Source organism: Chiloscyllium plagiosum, unplaced genomic scaffold (genome assembly GCF_037043375.1).
Source record: "Chiloscyllium plagiosum isolate Xiang-an unplaced genomic scaffold, Cpla_swu_hap1 HiC_scaffold_5, whole genome shotgun sequence".
In the NCBI taxonomy this organism is placed as follows: Eukaryota; Metazoa; Chordata; class Chondrichthyes; order Orectolobiformes; family Hemiscylliidae; genus Chiloscyllium; species Chiloscyllium plagiosum.
In genome coordinates, this window is record NW_028270143.1 from 35448255 (window position 1) to 35468786 (window position 20532).

Consider the following 20532-nt stretch of genomic DNA (forward strand, 5'->3'; position numbering starts at 1 on the left):
GCTCCTTCATCAGGTGGTTGTGGAGTACTCAATTGTAAGATACAGAATTTATAGCAAAAGTTTCCAGTGTGACGTAACTGAAATTATACATTGAAAAATACCTTGATTGTTTGCTAAGTCTTTCATCATTTTGTGTCTTACAATTGTGTACTCTACAACCACCTGATGAAGGAGCAGCACTCTGAAAGCTCGTGCTTCCAATTAAACCTGTTGGACTATAACCTGGTGTTGTGTGATTTTTAACATTAATTCTGTACACTTTCTGTGCCTTCTCTGTGGCTGTAACACCATATTCTGCACTCTGTTCTGCTACGCTGATGCATTTTGTATGATACAATCTCCTGTACAGCTTGGAAATCAATGCTTTTCATTGTGCCTCGGTACATGGGACAATAATAAATCAATCAGTCAATCAATCAACTGAACTTCCCACCACCACACTTCCAGGAAATACATTTTTGTGTGGAGAAAAAATCCTCTTCTTGCATTTGCTTTTTCAAAATATTTCAAACCTCAACTTCTGTTTCTCGATTTGTTTACATATAGGAACGATTTCTCCCTCTCTGTTCTGTTGATAACCTTCATTTTTGAAAAAGTCTGTCAAATCTCCCCTCAGCTCTCACTTTTCAAGGAAAACAGACCAACTCCTCTGATTTATCTTTAAAGCTAAAGCACATATTTTACGATCCTACCCTTTATCCTGTCTCTCCATATTCTTTGTACCAAAGTGCATCACCACACACTTTTCTGCATTGAGATTCATCTGCCACCTACTCACCCACTCCTCCAAACATGCCATAGCTCTCATCTACACTTTCCTCTTAAAAATTTATAATTCTCCCAAATTTTGCCTTGTCCAATATTTTGAAATTGTCCCCTGCACACCAGGATTTGGATTGTTTATACAGATCGGGAGAAGCAAGTGACCATTGGGAAGATTTGAGTAACGGTCTCAAGCTTCTTGAGTATTGTCAGAGGTGCACTCAGCCAGAAAGGTAATCAATAATCCATCTTCCCCGGTCTTCCCCCCCCCCCCCCCCAACGACTTGTGCCTTGTTAATGGCGAATGGACATTAGAAAAATGAAAGGTGAGGAACTCATTAACTCTTAACCTCTGACCTGCTCTTCTAGCCACAATATGAAATAAAGCTGGTCTAGTTGAGTTTCTGGTCATTGAAAGTCCAAAATGGTTGTTAGTGGGGGTTTAGATGATGGTAATGCTATTGAATGTCAAGGAGTGGTAGTTAGATTCTCACTTATAAATATATGAACAAGCTCCACCATTGAGTAAGATCATGATTCATTTAATTAAAATAGTTGGAAATGGTTATTGCCTGTCACTTGTGTGGTGCGAATCTAACTTGCCATTTATCAGCCCAAGCTACATGTTGTCTCGGTTTTGCTGTAGTTGGACACCGTCTTCTATTAGTTTCTCATGCCAGCTAGGGAGCAAGCTATTTTAGACTTGATAAAGTGCACTGAGATGGGATTAATGAATGACCTCATAGCAAAGGAGGCTGTCAGCAATAGTATTTATACCATGTTAGAACTTCATATTCAGTTTGAAGAGGTAGAAGTGAGTCTCAAACTAATTACCCTTGTAATTACTTTTATCTAAGTCGTTGAGAATAGAATGTTGATTAGAAAAATAGGACCATACAGAAAGAGAAACAGAAACAGACATTTAATGAGATGTCGCATAACACTCATCAAACTATAGAAATCTTCTTTCTAAATACAGCAAATTTTGTTTTAACTGGTACCTTATCAACCAGCACTCTTGATAAACCAGCAAAAATTGTACAATATCTACTGTGATGTCCAAGTATTTATGCTGTACATCAGAATGCCAGCAGAAAGCTAAGGACACAAACACAGCCAACTCATCAACACTGCTGTGGCAGTGGAGAAGATAAACTCAACCGAGCAACAGGAGAAGGAGATACTGACTGACGAAATCATGAGGCTGAGGACCAAGATGACCAGACAGCAGCCATGTTCATGGTTTGTGAATCGCCCTCCAGGTAATAAGGAGGTAAAGAAGATGGCAGCTACAGCCACACTGAATGACAGTACCTGAGGGTATCCTCCATCATGGAGGAGAGATAGCCATGCCACTGGAGAGGGGAGAGAGGTTGGAGATAGTTACAGTGCTGAGTGGGGTGCTCATAACCAAGTGCGTATGGTGCACGCATGATCCTTTTGGTGCTACGCTCAGTTTGCGTGTGTGGGGGATTGGGTGGGCCGAACCAACTGATTTCATCTCCGAAAAGCTTGACGTTTGCCTGGCTAAGTGCACGGACACTGAGGGGTCTTTGTCTCCCTGTATTTTCTTTGTTTTACATATCATCTGAACACAGTCAAGAACTCGATCAACTAATAAACAGAGTTGACTCAAGCAGTAAAGGAGGTGTTTGGAACTTTGCTTGGTCAGGGTTCACAACGGCAATGCGGACCACTTGATTCTTCGGAATATTTGATTAACTGCACACTCCATAGGTGCTGGTGAATAAAACATTTGCTATACAGTGTGTAAGGATGCATCATCCTATAACTAAAAGTTCAAATTGAAAGGAAAATCATACTGAGATTAGTGGAAAGCTAGAAAAGTGGACAGATTTTAGATTTTAGAAACCAGCAAAGAATAACTTTAAAATTGAGAGAGAGAAATTAGAGCATAAAAGCTGAGTAATGGCAAGAGTTTTGAAAACTATTTTAAAGAAGAAGAGTAATTAATGTGAACAGTGTCTCCTTAGATGCTGAGGCTGGAGAATTAAGATGGAGCAAGGGAAAAGTAGAAGCATTGCACATATATTTTGCATCAGTTTCTCTGTAGAAGACACTATGAAAAGCATATATGAAAATTGAAGGTAAAAGGGAGGGTGGAAGTTACAGCAATAATCATCTTTATTAGAAAGCTATTGGTGAAAAAAATGTTGACAAATCCCTGGACCTGATGACTTAGTCTTATGTCATAAGTGGCAGTGGAGACATTATCTCCTGTCTTCCAAAAATGCTCTATATTCTGGTAAGATCCTGGAGAAATGGAAAATTGCTAATGTAGTACCCTTTTTAAGAACAGAGGGAGAGAGAAAGCTGGAAACTATAGCTCAGTTAGTCCAATGTCTGTTAAATGGAAAATGTTATATAGCATAATTAAGGAGGTGACAAGGCAAGACGAAAATCTTAATGCAATTGGCCAGGGCCAATTTGTCAAAAGAAAATCATGTGACTTTTTTTCAGAGTTCTTCGAGGACAGCTTTGTGTTGTACTTGGATTTTCAAATGGCATTTGACAAGGCGCCACATCAAAGGTTGCAACATAAAATCAGGGCTTATGGTGCAGGATATATTAGCGAAGTAATCCTCTATCCATGATAATAAGATTGAGAGACTAGAGATAAATGATTCATTTTTGGGTTCTCAAGAGTTTACTCAGAGTGCAATTAGGATCAGTGCTGGGCCTTCAAGTATATAAAATCTGTTTGAATAATTGATGTGAAGGGACTAAATGTATGGTTAGTGCAGTCTCAAATGTAGGTAGGAAATTAAGTTATTAAGTGGACAATAAACTACAGAGAAAACCTGACACAAAGGAAAATGTCTGTGTTTTTTGAAGGTCAGTCATATCAGTTTCAGGTAATCTCTGCAGGGGTTCTTGACGCCCAACCATCTTCTCCTGATTCATCAGTGATTTTTCCCTCCATCGTAAGGTCAGAAATGGGGACGTTTGCTGATGACTGCAGAGCAAAGTAAAACCTGGAAGCTGTCCAGCTTTGGGTTGACAAGAGGCAAGCAACATTCATGCGTTTAAGTGAGTTTTGAGAAGATTTGTAGCTCAGGTTGAGGTTTAGGATGTAGGTTTGCTCGCTGATCTGAAGGGTTCATTATCCAAACATTTTGTTACCTTACATTTTCAGTGGACCTCATACGAAGCAATGCTGAAAATTCCTGATTTCTATTTATATGTTTTGGTTTCTTTGGGTCGATGATGTCATTTCCTGTGGTGAAGTCACTTACTGTTCCTTTTCTCAGGGAGTGGTAGATAGAGTCTAACTCGATGTGTTTGTTGATAGAGTTCCGGTTGGAATGCCATGCTTCTAGGAGAAAGTGAGGTCTGCAGATGCTGGAGATCAGAGATGGAAATGTGTTGCTGGAAAAGCGCAGCAGGTCAGGCAGCATCTAGGGAACAGGAGAATCGACGTTTCGGGCATTAGCCCTTCTTCAGGAATCTGAAGAAGGGCTAATGCCCGAAACGTCGATTCTCCTGTTCCCTAGATGCTGCCTGACCTGCTGCGCTTTTCCAGCAACACATTTCCATGCCATGCTTCTAGGAATTCTCGTGCGTATCTCTCTTTGGCATGTCCTAGAATGGATGCGTTGTCCCACTCTGTATGCAAGGATACTAGTGAGAGTGGGTCATGTCATTTTGTGCCTGGTTGATGTTCATGCATCCTGGTGGCTAGTTTTCTGCCTGTTTGTCCAATGTAGTGTTTGTTACAGTCCTTGCACGGAATTTTGTAAATATCATTAGTTTTGCTTGTTGTCTGTATAGGGTCTTTCAAGTTCATTAGCTGTTGTTTTAGTGTATTGGTGGGTTTGTGGGCTTGATGTCACCACAGGAAATGACATCACCAACCCAAAGAAACCCAAACCCAAAGAAGGCCACTGTTGGAATGTTGCGTGTAATTCTGGTCTCCTTCCTATCGGAAAGATGTTGTGAAACTTGACAGGGCTCAGAAAAGATGTACAAGGATGTTGCCAGGGTTGGAGGTTTTGAGCTATAGGGAGAGATTGAACAGGCTGGGGCTGTTTTCCCTGGAGCATGGGAGGCTGAGGGGCGACCTTATAGAGGTTTACAAAATTATAAGGGGCATGGATAGGGTAAATAGGCAAGGCCTTTTCCCTGGGGTCGGACAGTCCAGAACCAGAGGGCATAGGTTTAGGGTGTGAGGGGAAGGATATAAAAGGGACCTAAGGGGCAACTTTTTCACACAGTGGGTGGTACGTGTATGGAATGAGCTGCCAGAGGAAGTGGTGGATGCTGGTACAATTGCAACATTTAAGAGGCATTTGGATGGGTATATGAATCGGAAGGGTTTGGAGGGATATGGACCGGGTGCTGGCAGGTGGGACTAGATTGAGTTGCAAAATCTGGTCAGCATGGATGGGTTGGACTGAAGGGTCTGTTTGCATGCTGTATGTCTCTATGACTCTATATAAGAAGAAGACAGGAATTATCAACACTGTTTCAGAGGCCCACTGAAGATGTTACTTGGTAGGGTGACAAAACGTCTGGAAATGAACCTTCCAGCTCAGCGAGCAAACCTACATCTAGTTAGTAAGTTTGCAGTTGACACCAAAATTGGAGGTGTAGTGGACAGTGAAGAAGGTTACCTCAGATTACAACGGAAACTTGATCAGATGGGCCAGTGGGCTGAGAAGTGGTAGATGGAGTTTAATTTAGATAAATGTGAGGTACTGCATTTTAGGAAAGCAAATCTTAACAGGACTTATACACTTAATGGTAAGATCCTCGGGAGTGCTGATGAACAAAGAGACCTTGGAGTGCAGGTTCATAGCTCCTTGAAAGTGGAGTCACAGGTAGATAGGATAGTGAAGAAGGCATTTGGTATGCTTTCCTTTATTGGTCAGAGTATTGAGTACAGGAGTTGGGAGGTCATGTTGCGGCTGTACAGCACATTGGTTAGGCCACTGTTGGAATATTGTGTGCAATTCTGGTCTCCTTCCTATGGGAAAGATGTTGTGAAACTTAAAAGGGTTCAGAAAAGATTTACAAGGATGTTGCCAGGGTTGGTGGGTTCGTGGGCTACCATGATTGCCAGGGAGTTTGGGGCATCATGGTAGCCCACCAACACAGTAAAACAGCAGCTAATGAACTTGAAAGACCCTACACAGGCAATGAGCAAACTAATGTCATTTACAAAATATCGTGCAAGGACTGTAACAAGCACTGCATTGGACAAACAGGCATAAAGCTAGCCACCAGGATACATGAACACCAACTGGCCACAAAATGATATGACCCTCTCTCACTAGTATCCTCACATCCGGATGAGAAAGGACACCGCTTCGACTGGGACAACACATCCATTCTAGGATAAGCCAAACAAAGGCACACACGAGAATTCCTAGAAGCATGGCATTCCAACCGGAACTCTATCAACAAACACATGAGAAAAGGAACAGGAAATGACATCACCAACCCAAACATAGAAAGCAGGAATTTTCAGCATTGCTTTGTGTGAGGTCCACTGAAGATGTTACCTAGTAAGATAACGAAACGTCTGGAAATGAACCTTTCAGCTTAGTGAGCAAACCTACATCCAAGATACTTTTAAGTGCTAGGCATTGACCATTTTCAACAAGACAGCATCTAACTATTGTCCCTTGACATTCAGTGGTAGATAGTCACTGCATTCATCACTATCATATCCTAAGTTTGACTCGCAGTGTAAATACTGTGGCTGTAAGAACAGTTAATGGACGAGGAGTTCTGCAGTATGTAACTTACCTCTTGACACCCCAAAGCCCATCTACCATCTATACTTGCCTCAATGAGTGCAGGAAAAAGTGAGGTCTGCAGATGCTGGAGATCAGAGCTAAAATGTGTTGCTGGTAAAGCACAGCAGGTCAGGCAGCATCCAAGGAACAGGAGAATCGACGTTTCGGGCATAAGCCCTTCATCAGGAATGAGTGCAGCTCCACCAACATGAGAGAATCTTGATACCATCCAGGAGAATGACTGACTATGCGATTAGCACCACATCCACAAAGATACACTCCCTCCAACACTGATGCTCAGTAGCAGTAAGTGTGTATTATCTATAAGGTGGATATTAGAAATTCACCAAGGCTCCTTAGACAGTACCTTCTAAATACCTCACCATGATCATTGAGAACAAGGGCAACAGATACACAAGAACACCAACTACAGTTTCCTCACTAATCCATTCACTGTTCTGATTTGGAAACTTATCGCCATTCCTTCAGTGTCGATCAATCAAAATCATGGAATTCTCTCCCTACTGTCATCGAGCATCGACCTAAACCAAAAGGACTAAGTAATTGAAGAAGACAGCTCACTGTCACCTTCTTGAGGTCATCTTAGAATGGGTAATAAATGCTGAGCCAGCCAGTGACACGTAGATCCAAAAAAACTGCATCAGTCAGTAGATATTTGGCAGGTGGCGTGTAATGTGCAGAAATTTGAGGTTATATACTTTGCAAGAAGATTAAAAAGTAGTGTATTGTTTAAATTAATAGACTGCAGAACTCTACAGAGAGATCTGGGTGTCATGGTGTAGGTATTTCTCATGGGCCTGTTCAGACAGGTTATGTACATCTGGAGCAGGATACACTTGAACCTATGCATCCTGCTCTAAACGTAGAACTACTGCCACTGGGCTAATACCATCGGTCTCCTGGTGTATGAATGACAAAAGCTTCCATTTGATTAGGAAAGCAAATGGAATACAGAGGACCTCGATTATCCAAAGGACGCAGGCAGGGAGTATTTTGTTCGGTTAATCGAATGCTAAATAACATAGTTTAGCCAAGCATCGGGACTTTGCATCTTGCCAGATAATCCAAAATTCGGATAATCGAGTGCTAGATAATAGAGGTTCCTCTGTATTCCGTTTGCCGTCCAAATCAAATTAGATCCGAATTTTGGATTATCTGGCAAGATGCAAGGATCCGATACTTGGCTAAATTGTGTTATCCAACATTTGATTAACCGAATAAAATACTCCCCACCCATGTTATTCGGATAATTGAGATTCCTCTGTATTGGCTTTTATTGCAAGGGGAATCATGAATAAAAGTAGAAAAATTATGCTTCAATAATTCAGGGCTTTGGTGAGACCACTTCCAAAATACTGTGTACAGCTTTTATTTCCATATTTGAAAGATAGAATTGCATTCAAAGCAGTTCAGAGAAGGTTCAGTTGACTTATTTCCAGGGTGGAACTGTTATCTTAGGAAAGGTTGAGCAGTTTTGTCCTGTACCCACTGTAATTTTGGAGAACAAGAGGGAATCTGAAACATATAAAACCCTGAGTGTACCTTGAGGATGTTTCATCTTGTGACAGAGTCTAGAGCCAGGAGATTGTCTCAAATGGGAAACATCCAATTATTAACTGAGGTGAGAAGAATATTTTTTGAGGGCCGTCATCTGTGAAATTCTGTTTAAGAGAGCAGTGGAGATTAGGTTATTGAATATATTCAAGGCTGAGTTAGATTTTTGAGCGAGGAAGTCTTGAATTATATGTGCAAAGGCAGGAACGTTGAGTTAAGGCCATCATCTGATCTGTCATGATCTTATCAAATGGTGGTACAGACTCAAGAGGTCAAATGACCTTCTCCTCCTAAAGATGTGTTCTGTCATCTTTAGTAACAGTTCTGACTGAACTAGCAACGTTTTGTTTTACATCATTCACGGGATGGAGGTGTCACTGGCCAGGCCAACATTTTTATTACCCATGCCTAATTGCATTAAGTGTCAATCACATTGCTGTGGGTCTGGAGTCACACGTAGGCCAGACAAGGACATCAGTTTCCTTCCCTAAAGGACATTACTGAATGAGATGGGTTTTTCCTGATAATCAATAATGGTTTCATGGTCATCATTAGACTCCAAATTCCAGATGGCAGAAGTGAGGACTGCAGATGCTAGAAACCAGAGTTTAGATCAGAATGGTGCTGGAAAAGCACAGCAGGTTATGCAGCATCCGAAGAGCAGGAAAATCGACGTTTTGGGCAAAAGCCCTTTATCAGGAAGTTGAATTAAAATTTCACCACCTACTATGGCAAGATTCTCCAGAATATTAACAGGATTTTTGGATTACTAGTCTAGCAATAGTACCACTATGCCATCACTTGCCCTTAAGTTCTGAAGGGCACAGCTGCCTGAATGGGCTGATAAAGAAACAATCAACAGGAGAGAGAAAGCTACTTAAGCTTGTCTTCATGCATTTACCTGTAGTAGAGGCATCTGTCCATCATAATATTGGTAGGAATTACTGCAGTGCAGACACAAAGTTTAATTTTCATTAACATGTGTCCAGTTTTGACCCTGTGTTCTATTAGCTGCAGAACTAAATAATTTGTAACTTTAACTTGATGTATCCCTCATTGTATTGTTGCTATCGGACAAATCTGGTTAAATAAAGAAGGTAGAACATTTGGGCAAGAACAGCACCAGGCATATGTATACCAACTTGGTGAGGCTTCAGAACACGACTGCATGTAGTTGAACAGCAGCGGCAGTATTCATTAGATGGAGATAAGTGATTATATATCCAACAGATTGGGTTAAAACTCTGCATTTCTACCAATATCATGTTCTGACTGGTGATGGACAATTTAATAAACAGTAGAAAAGGAGGCATGACTAGTCCCATAGTGACTGTAACAAGAATCACAAAGGGTGCTCACTCTTTATAACTAACTGCAATTGTGTACCTTTAATCTTATTCTTGGAAATTTTGGCTTTGTCACTTTCAATACTATAGTATCACGACATTGATTAGGAGTAGTTAATTGAAATGTCATGTATCTGTGTGACATTTACATAAGATCCAAGCAAATCTTACTAATATTTGCCTAAGTTATAACATTTTAAAAATCATTTCAAGTATGAATCTGCATGCAGAAGATTGCAGTACAGTGCTCAAGTCAATATTTAGTTGTGAAGATATCTTGTAGGTGCTAGCAAGTCTGTAGATTATGAAGCTATTACCAGTTACTGCTTAGACATGTTTCTTGCATGCTAATTTGAATAATTGGTGGATCTAGTGCTTGTATAGTACACTCCAAACAAGCTTAATTGCACTTTGACAAATGAATAATTTTAGATGTTCAAATTTGAGCTTCATGGAATGGATTTAGAAGTTGTTTTTTCTGAATATTAGTTATGTAAACATTCATAGTTGAAAGTTCCCACAGTTGCTTTTAAGGAGACAATGAATACAATAAATGTGGGGAAATGGATAGACATTAAATGAGCTAAAACAGATTCCATTATTCTGTCACTTGGTTCAGCTGTTCAGAATAAGGCCTGTATGCTGTCAATTTAAGGACAGATAGGATTTTAAAATTAGAAATTGATGTTCCGTTGATTATCTAATTTACTATTAAACTCTGGTTATTATTAAAAGACTTTTCTTCTATACTGTTTTGATTATTTCCGGTGTTTATAATGGCCAACTATAGAGCTACTTTTGAGTTGAACACATTCCAGACCTGAGATCCAAGAAATTTTAAACAGAATCAAAGGAAATTTCAATCATCTATCAAATTAGAGTTGATGGGAGGTCAAGACATAGGTTGGCAAATTGCCAAAAATGTTGTTGCATTGTTTCCATGGTTGGTATTTTACAAAGCTTTCTATTTACCTCTAGTGATGAAGGAAAAGTACTGCAGGGAATTTTCCATTGTTTTATGCCCTCAGAGTGCATTGTTTTCATGTGAACAAAATTGACTTATCTTGCTATGGAATGTCACTACTTTTGTAGTGCCAGCCATTTTTAATGTTACTTTTCTAGATCTATTCTAATTTGAAGTAAAATTACTTTGAACGTGTAGCCTGATAAAGCCAGTAGGGTGAGGGAGATAATTTGGTCTTTGAGATTTTGGGGAAGATTTATAGCTCCAGTTGTGGATCAGGTTGTAGGTTTGCTCACTGAGCTGGTGGGTTTATTCTCGACCTTTGTCACCATGCTAGATGAGCCTCCAGTGAAGTGTTGGTGTTCTGTCCCACTTGCTATTTATGTGTCTTGGCTTGTTCGTCCAGAGGCTCACTGAAGGTGTTACCTAGTATGGTGACGAAACGTCTGAAAATGAACGTTCCAGCTCCGTGAGTAAACCTACACCCACATAAGCTGATTCTGCACTAAATATGTATTAGTATTGCGTTGTTAATTAGTATTAACCTTGAAGAATGATGTTTTTCACTGATGGCTGTGTCACATTTGTACATAATATACTTCTATAGAAACAGCTACATCATGTTGAATTTGAAATCCAGCATAAAGTTCAATCATTTGGCAAAGTTAACAGGTTTTTGAAACATTTATTGGTTCAGAAGTATATATAAAACAAGTTGAATGTGGAAAACATTTTCTTAACAGACCCAGTCACATACTAATTTCAGATAAAAGGAAAATAATAATCAAGGAAATTGCTTTCAGAACACCGTCTTGCATCATATTATAAATACCAGTGTTAAATAGACAATTTAATTATGAACCTAAAATCATAGATCAACTACTCTCTAGTGCACAGCTGCCCTGTTCTTGGCAAACTGCAGGTGCATGCATTTGTTTTACTAGGAATCCTCTGGGTATTGTAGCACGAATGTTGGCACTTTGCCACGAATTGGTCATTTTCCTTTGTTAGTGTTTAATTGTACTTTGAAATTTTTATTTCAAGTGCATGACCTACTGTCCTTCAGATTACTTCACAAGTCAATTTTTTTTACATTGAGTTTTTCTTTCCTCTAGAGTCTTTCAATGGTTCCCCAACTGGCAGTTTAAATTCGGTAAGTGTTACTGACTATTAGGTAATCTTGGTCACGTACTGATAATGTTTGTTTACATCATGAAATAAACTAATTTCAGTCTGTCAACCACAAACTTAAGCCATTTTTTTTTGCTATTTTTATGTTTTGATGCCTACTTACTGGGTTCTTAGATTTAGAGTACTTGTGCAGGTGTTTTAATATCTATAGATTAGCTTATTCTGGCTCAGTCCCATGTCTGGAAAGGATACCTACTTAAATAATACACTCTGTTGCTTCATTGTGACATAAAACAGTTCAAGCTATGAATAGTCGTTGGCTGTATGGAATGTCAGTGTGTTTCTGTAATTTAACCCATTCTATATCCCTTGCTGCTTAGCAGATGTCAAAACATATGCATTGTAATTAATTGATATTTACAATAAAATTATGGGAAGTATTAAATGGAAAGAAAATGTTTCAAAAAGATGTGATATTGGGGTTATTGGTTAATTCCTACTTGTTGGTGTGGAGCTTTGACAAACTAATCTCAATATATAATGTGGTACATATAAGTCTCAAAATTTGCATTGTGTAATTGCATCTTTGACCATTTTATTTTTGTTTCAAAATGTTTGAAAGAAAGATTAGATTTATAATCAAAAATCCAGATTATTAGACAGTAACTGTCCTGGCTGAAATGTTGAGTCTATATTGTCTTCATTAAATAGTGCAGTTTGTAAACTTGTGATAGACTATTTGATTTTAGTTGATCTAACACTCCTGTCAACTGATTTTGGATTTTCATGAAGTTACAAGGTGTGTAAATAGAAGTTAATGTTGCTGTCCTCCCCAATAAAGCTTTTATACTATGTTATTGCTCCTCTGGTATGTACTTAAGTCTAAAAGATGAGGCCTTAAATGCAAATGAAAGACAACCTGTTGAGATCGGCAGTGTCAAGTGCAGCTGAAGCAAGAGGTGTATATACCAGATCCTGCACTTGAATGTTAAAACTGCTCACTATTCCAGGATGATCCTGGAAGGCATAGATAACACTAGTCACTATTTCTCTGCAGTCATATTAGAAACTCTATAGAAGCTATTTTTTTCTCTTCCCACCACTGCCCCTCTTCCCTCCTCCTCCAACCCCCCTCCCCCAAAGCCCTTCTCTAATCAGCACAAAGAACCAATGACTTCCATCTAGTAGTGTCAACCATTGTGGCAATCAAAAAAAAATCCCAAAAATTGCAGCTGCTGGAAATAAAAAGCAAAAACAGAAATTGCTGGAAAATCTCAGCTCAGTTAACATTTTGGATCCAGTGACCTTTCTTCAAAGCTCATATTCTGAAGAAGGGTCACTAGAGCCAACACTGTAACTCTGCTTCCTCTCCACAGATGCTGCCAGACTTACTGAGTTTTTCCAGGAATTCTTCTGCTTGCATAGTAACCATCAGCTGCTTCTGCCACTCCCCTTCCTTCACCTAGTCCATTATTGTCAAACTTCAACCGCTGCCTCAACTTAGAATTTGCTTGTTTCTCTCCTATTTCCCCAACCTAACAGCTAAAATCACCTTCTCTGTGAATAATCCCCTGCTCCCACGACTCTAATCCCACCCAACTGCGTATCATCAGGATCCCTTCCTCGTCCCCTTGTTAACTGATACTCTTATTTGATCTCTTCAACTACTGTCCCTATCTTCTTAACATCTGCTGTTATCTGTTCCTGGAAATAAAATGCCTTCCATCTTGCCCATCCTTGAAAACTGTTGCTCCAGTGATTTCCACCCCTGTTATGGATTGGCTCATATTAAAGTGACAAGTGGTATATCACATGACTGCAAAGTATAAATTTCTTTTTTCTTACTTATCAACCTGTCTGAATCCTTTTCTAGTGCTTATCCATTGTCATCTAACTGGGTGGGACTGCACTTGTTTGGTTTCAAGTTTCCATCTAATTGAAGCCACAGTATCACATGCAATGACTTTATCTGCTCCTGCAAATTATCTGAGTTTTCCCTCAAGAATAATGCTTGGTCCCTTCCATTTTCATTTCTCTATGCTATCGTTTGGCCACATCATCAAAAACCATTCCATTATTTTTCACGTGAACTGCTACCACTCAGCTCTACCTCAGCACCACCACTTCTCTCAATTTCTGTAAAACGGCTGGACTATTAAAATTGTCAGATTACTTGCCCAACGTCCAGTAGTGGGTGTGCAGAAATTTCCTCCAATTAAATATTGGGTAATTTGAGGATACAGTCTTTCCTCTCTGCTGTGTACTGTTTCCTGACTATCAATTCCAGTCTTCTCCTTGGCAACTACTGAGCTTAAGCTAGACTGGTGACAGCCTCAATGTTGCATTGAACCCTGAGGTGAGGTTTTGATATATTGGCCTTGGAGGGAGCACCACATAGGTTTACAGGAATGATACCTGGACTTCAGGGGTTACATAATGAGGAGAGAGAATACAAAGTGGACCTGATTTCTCCAGAATTTATAATGTTGAGGGGTGATCAAATCGAAGTTTCCAAGATATTATCTGGAAAAAACAGGTCAGATGAACTATTTCCACCCAAGTTATAGAATTCCAATCTAAACATAAGACCCAGATCATTCAGGAGAAATAATAGGAAATTCTTCTACACACACACAGCGTGGTTGAGATTTGTAACTCTCTTCGACAAATGTAACTCTCTTTAACAAATCAGTTGTTAAATTTAAATCCAAGATAAATTTTTGTTAAAGCAAAGGTATTTAGAGATCAGGTCTCGAGGCAGATATATGGAGTTGGGCCACAGATCAGCTATGATCTCAATGAAAGGTGTACAGGCTCAAAGGGCTAAATGGCCTACTCCTGCTCCTATGTTCGTCTCCTCTCCCATCCTCCAATTATTTTCAGCACCACTAACTCCCACGCTCTCTGTTCATCTAATTCTGATTTGAGCATTCCCTGTTTTAATTGCTCTATCATTGGTTGAGAATTTGTTTGGTTGACCAAGCTTCAGGCCATCTGTCCGAATATCCTTGTATGGTTTGTGTCAAATTATTGTTTTATAATACATGTGTGAAATGCAGAGAGTGCATTTTGTTACATCAAAGACTTTAGATCAAAATACACATTGAGAAATGAAAGCATTATATTTTTATTTTGTAGTCTCTCGACGATCTTTCAAATGCCAGCTCTGAAGATTCTTTGCAACTGCAAGTATCTATTAGTGACACTGGTAAGTAATATTACAAATATCAATTTGAGTGAAAGCATAATTCTGTGAATAATTGTTTTCAGTATCTATGCCACCTAGCCACTGAGTTATTTCAGAAATATTGCAAATAATGGCAGATGCATTTGTTGCATGCATGAAGCTTTATGTCACAGAACAGCTGTTTCAATCAAAGTCATGTAAGCTGCTTTGATAACGAGGCTTACTTGCACTGAGGGAAGATCAGTGGTCTCAATATCTTATTTAGAAAAAAGGAAAAGTACCAAGCAATAGCGATATGTGTCTCTACCTATGATTTTCTCGTTGAATACACTTGAGGGATTAGTTGGTAAAAACAAATCATTCACTATAGTTGCCACAAGTCAGTAAAATTCTTCTGGAGCCACAAATTATTTCCTTGTCAAACCAGATCCCCTATTTAGCAGTCAGCAATATGTAATTTTAAAAGGGGAAAAAAAACTTTCCTTCCATGTTGGATGAATAGTAATAAGTGCATTAAGGAAAAATGCTTAATTTGTGCAGTAATCTGATTGACCTACCAAGTATGTACTGTTCTAAAAGATCTGTTCATTTTAATGTGGCAGTAATTAGATTAGACAATTCTCCCTGTTCCTAATTATCATTCCTGCTTTATATGTTTACATTTCTGTTCATTTTTCATGATCTGTTTTAATGTCTATCTACACATCTTTTACTATCTTTTCTGAGAGATGGATCTACTTAGTCTACAGTTGATTTGATTACTTGAATCTTTTTAAATCAAATTTTTCTAACAATTTTGTGAAGTGCAAAGACAGTGTACTGTGCCTGCATTAAAAGGGTGGACAGTATGATCAAAGGTCTACCTCTTCAGTATCAATATAAAATTTTAAAAAGGAAAGATTTTAAAGATCCCATCCTGAATCCCATATTAACCAAATGTACCTATTTTCTAAACTGTTATTTTACTATCGATTCAATTTTCAGTGTGATCTGATATCCGCAATCATAACACTGTTCACAAAATGCCATTACCAAAACCATATCTGTTTTCTGAAAAAAATACATAAATTTTTGTTTTATATGGCATCATACTTATTTTGGGGAAAAAAACACTTTGTTCAATATCTATGTACTAATTCAGTGAAATGAAAATTTCCTTTTTGAATAGAAGGATGTCCTGGGAATTTGAAATTGAAACGGTGTCTTGCCATCCCAGGTTAAAGATTGTACATCCAACAATTAAATAGATGTTTATTCAATCCTATCCTAGCCTAAATCACTTTGTCAGAGTGCAATCTCCCATTTCTCACATCAGCCAACCTGTACCTACTTTTAAGAAATTAAGAATTTTATATTTAGTTTAAGATCACATTCTGCTGTGGGTTCAAATTTGGAGAAACCAGACTGAAACTAACCAAATCAGTTATAAGATTTTTCCAACTAGCAAAATTTTAACCTAAAGAAAAGTAAACCTTGTTTTCCATTCCCAGATTGGTAGGTGAAAAGGACAGTGTGCTAAAGGACCCAGAATTGAAATGTTTGATATTGACTTCTCTGTAAAATAAAGACACGTCAAAAACATTTATTCTCTCATTCATTTGTCATTCCAGAATTACTTTCAAGCTATTGTCTGTCTTGTTTTCTCCTCACTCAATACGTTTCTGTCCCATTTTCATCCATGTTTGTTTCCCATTTTCCTCTCCTTTCTTTCATTGTGAACTAGTCCATGCTGACTATGAACCATATCCTGTGGCAGGAGTGTGTAATGACCATGGCAAGACATATGCTCTGTATGCAATCACTGTTCAGAGAAGAAATCCAGATGGTAGTGATGATGTGTGGAAGACCTATCGCCGCTATAGTGACTTCCATGACTTTCACATGCGGATAACTGAACAGGTAAAAGCGTATTTTGGAAATTGTTTTGTAGCAGTTTCTTATAATTTTCTTTTGGTTATAAGAGATTTTGGGACTGTACTATTTGCACTGCTACAATGAGAGCACTAATTATGTTTTGCAGAATTTTGTAACTCCAAAGCGTTTTTGTTTGTTCTGATGAATATTGCTGAATTATTTGAAACTTCAAAGGCAGTAGAGGAATTTTGAAAATACTATTTTATAAAATTGTCCAGCGGTTGCAGATGTGTAGAACATTTATATTGTCAAGCCATGGTTTTTTTTTCTTCTCGATCTCCTATTCCTCTCTCCACTAACCCACAAGCACAACCACCATTTAAAAAATTGTTCTGCAAAAAGAAAAAGTCCCAAAAAATAAACTTCTGCATGATGTTTGATACTTTTGAGGCATATCGATAGTCTGAATCATGAATTATAACTAGTCCCAAAATGGAAAAACTTGTGTATATTACCCCACTGGGATATTTGGGCAAGACCCTGAGACTGACTAATCAGACTACTTCCTCTTGGAAGCACGTTATCGTGCAGACATAGCACTTTCTAAAGGTTGAACTATCTGTTGTCACTTGAATTTTATGACAATACGGCTTTATAATTAAAGAACTTACTTTTGTGAAATCCTTTGACATTTGTGTCTTGCTGAATTGACTCTCGATTGAATTTCACGCATGGCTCTGCATATCATTTGTTTGGAATTTAGGAGTTGATGTGTACAAAAGAACATCACATTAATTTATTAGAAGTGCATGTAGACCACTTTTTAAGCAATGAGTGCTTTAACGTGGATTTTATTGCTGTCGCAAATGATCAATGTTAGCACAGTTGAACAACATTTACATAACCTGCATCTGTAAGTGCATAGATGGTGATTAACTTTCTAACTTAACCAATTGATTCTATATTCATGGCAACACCATGACTTTAGATTTCTGAATTATCCAATATTCGGTGCAACTCTGCAAGAAAAACCCATGATTTGTAATATTCATTTCACAGCTGCTTGTTCCAGCTTCCATCCTCTGATGACAGCTATTCAGTAATACTGCTTAGATGTATGATGTACAAAATTTGACAGTGCAGAATGATGATATCATTGCAACTTCCTTTATATCTTCCATGATCTCATCTTTTGGTGGGTACATACCAGCTGGACAGTAATTGAGTGAAATCCGTTTTGGTCGCTGAATACTGCTGGGTGGTATGAAGATACCTTGATTTCTACATGCGTACATTGAGTTGTACTACACAGAAAAAGACCCTTCGCTCCAGCCGGTCCACGCTGGCCATGTTCCCAACCGACCGTGTTCCCAAATTAAACTAATGCCATCTGCCTGCACTTGACCCATATCCCTCCAAACTTTTCCTATTCGTGAACTTATCCAAATATCTTTTAAATATTGTAACTGTACCTGCATGCACCACTTTCCCTGACAGCATTCCACACACGAACCATTCTGTGTACAAAAAAAGTTGCTCCTCATGTTCTTTTTAAATCTTTCTCCTCTCACCTTAACAATGTTCCTTCTCGATTTGAACTTTCCCACCATAGAGAAAAGATTCTTGTCATTCACCATATCTGTGACCCTCATGATTTTATAAATCTCCATAAGGTCACCCCTCAACCTCCGAAGCTCCAGTGAAAGAATTCTGGCCTTTCCAGTCTATTTTTATATCTAAAACCCTCATTCTTGGTAAATCTTTTCTCGACCCTCTCCAGTTAAATGAGATCTTCCTTTAACTGAGTGACCAGATCTACGCAGAGTACTCCAGAAGAGGCCTCACCAACATCTTCTGTAACCTCAACAAGACATTCCAAATTCTGGAAAGTCTGACCAATGCAGGCACACGTGCTACCTGCCTTTTCAACCTTCTTACCTGGGTCAGTGGGCTGACGATTGGCAGACGGCATTAAATTTGGATAAATCTGAGGTAAACAAGGACAGGACTGACACAACTAATGGTAGGGCCCTGGGTAGTATTTTAGAACAGAGACATTAAGGGGTTCAAATACATAATTGAAGGGCCTTCTTGTATTCTGACTGGTGTTATCATTGCCAACATGTACAAAAATATTAGCCTGCGCCAACTTTGGAATTGGATACCGAGGACCTGTATTTGTGGGAATCAGATTGAGATTCTGCAAGTATTTCTTGGAGGTCCCTGGACTAAGCCAGATGTTAAAAAAAATTAAGTGCCGTGGTTATCATAGGCTATGTGCAAAAATCAAATACTGTTGCATGTGGTTGTGAAAATGCTGCTGCTCTTGAAGACCCAGTCAGTGTTGTAGAAGTGGCTTTCATGCTGCTATGAAAACAGGATGTGCACAGAATTCCAAAGTTCCAGTGCAGAATTCTCCTGCAAAGCAGTGTGAGTACAGTATCAAGACCAATCTCAAGGGTAATAATCTTTAATAGAAACAAGGAATAGTTATCCCTTCTCAGTATCTAAAGACTTCTCTTGCCTGACAGTTCTTGAACCCCACTGATTCCCTTCTGTTCTCACAGCTTATTCAGCTTGGGAAACGATTGTGCTCAGCCACAGAATCTAGGGTTAAATTAAATTGACTTTTAATAATTAAATGCATACCCATCTGTGCCATAGGGGTTTCACTCGTGATAATAGGTGCACTCAAGTTAAATATGGATGTTGGAAGGTTCCTGCTAGTTGTGCCGGTACCTTTTGGTGTCTTAACCTGTCATGCATACAGAAACCCATAAACCTCAACCATTTAATGTTCAGCTTTTTTTCTCACACTACAGGTTTTTATGTTCATCAATGAGATGAATTCATAGAACCACAAGCGAGTATTTTTATTTTAAAATATTCTAGTATTTTTCAGTTTTCATATAGCAGATTACAGAACAAAGGATTTAACTTAAAATGTTCTTATGTGCATGGAATATAAAGAACAAATACTGGAATTAGTCAATTTGTCAGGTAGCATTTGTGGCAAGAACATTTTAATAATCAGATCTGTGTGACTACTGCACATTTAACATGGGGGTATTGCAAATGGACAAACAATTAAATTAGTATGTATATATTTTAGCAGAAATGTAGATCAAGGAAGTAAATTTGTAATTTCTAACAAACTGTTCTTGAATAACTTTATTGGGTCATTGATTATACATATTCCTGGCTTGTTATGCTTAACTTTAAAATTTATCTGTTAAAAGATTAATTTAGTTATTGAAATTGAGGTTATAAAAATACCAGGTCTATGTTAAAGGAAGCTGTTTAATTTTTTGTAAAGATCGAACTGCATTTTTGATGGTGTATTTCCTGCCAACCCATTTCAACATGAGGTCTGTGCTGTTAATGCCATCAGTGTGTGCCTGTTGTTGCTGCTTTTCCGTTCTTCACTCCTTTCACCCAAGGAGTGTGGCGGCAGGTAAGGCACCAAGGCTGTTTTTGAGTCTTCCTCCAAGTCACTGGTCACTTGTTTTGCCGTTCATTTTAGAGGTGCTACATTACATAATCTTAAAGAAACCATTACACTAGTACCATGGTATTACTTGGAGTGAGGTCACAAGCAGTACAGGCCTGAGTACCCCTGTAGTTGTGGTGACAGCAGACATGGACCTTTTTTCTGAATATGTGTTACTGTTAATTAAACAGCAATGTCCCTAACAATTTGTATTTAAATTGCTGAACAAGTTATGATTTTTTTAAAATGTAGTTTATGTTTGGAAGGTACTTTTTGATTTCCCTCCTTCGCACAACCCCACTCCCTTCCCCAACATTAGAAGCAGTCATGACTTCAGTTTGGTTTTGCAACAGTCTGCTTATGCATCAATTCTGCACTTGCATGACCTACTCAAAGTCTTATTTTAAGAGTATAATGTAGTGATCACTCCTCAGTCCAAGGATTTATAAAATTTTCACCAT

At 38.6% G+C, this 20532-nt stretch overlaps 1 protein-coding gene across 6 annotated transcripts in view; it reads left to right on the forward strand.

Annotated features, from left to right (window-relative positions):
• The window catches only part of snx13 (sorting nexin 13), a 234419-nt gene that overhangs the window by 150806 nt on the left and 63081 nt on the right, over positions 1-20532 (forward strand). For 5 of the 6 annotated variants that reach the window (XM_087987099.1, XM_087987100.1, XM_087987101.1 and 2 more), the window contains exons 16-18: positions 11525-11562; positions 14679-14748; positions 16451-16626. In XM_087987099.1, the coding sequence (XP_087843225.1) occupies positions 11525-11562; positions 14679-14748; positions 16451-16626 (284 nt within the window). The remainder of the gene's footprint in view (positions 1-11524; positions 11563-14678; positions 14749-16450; positions 16627-20532) is intronic. The other variant, XM_087987097.1, reaches the window with a different exon arrangement.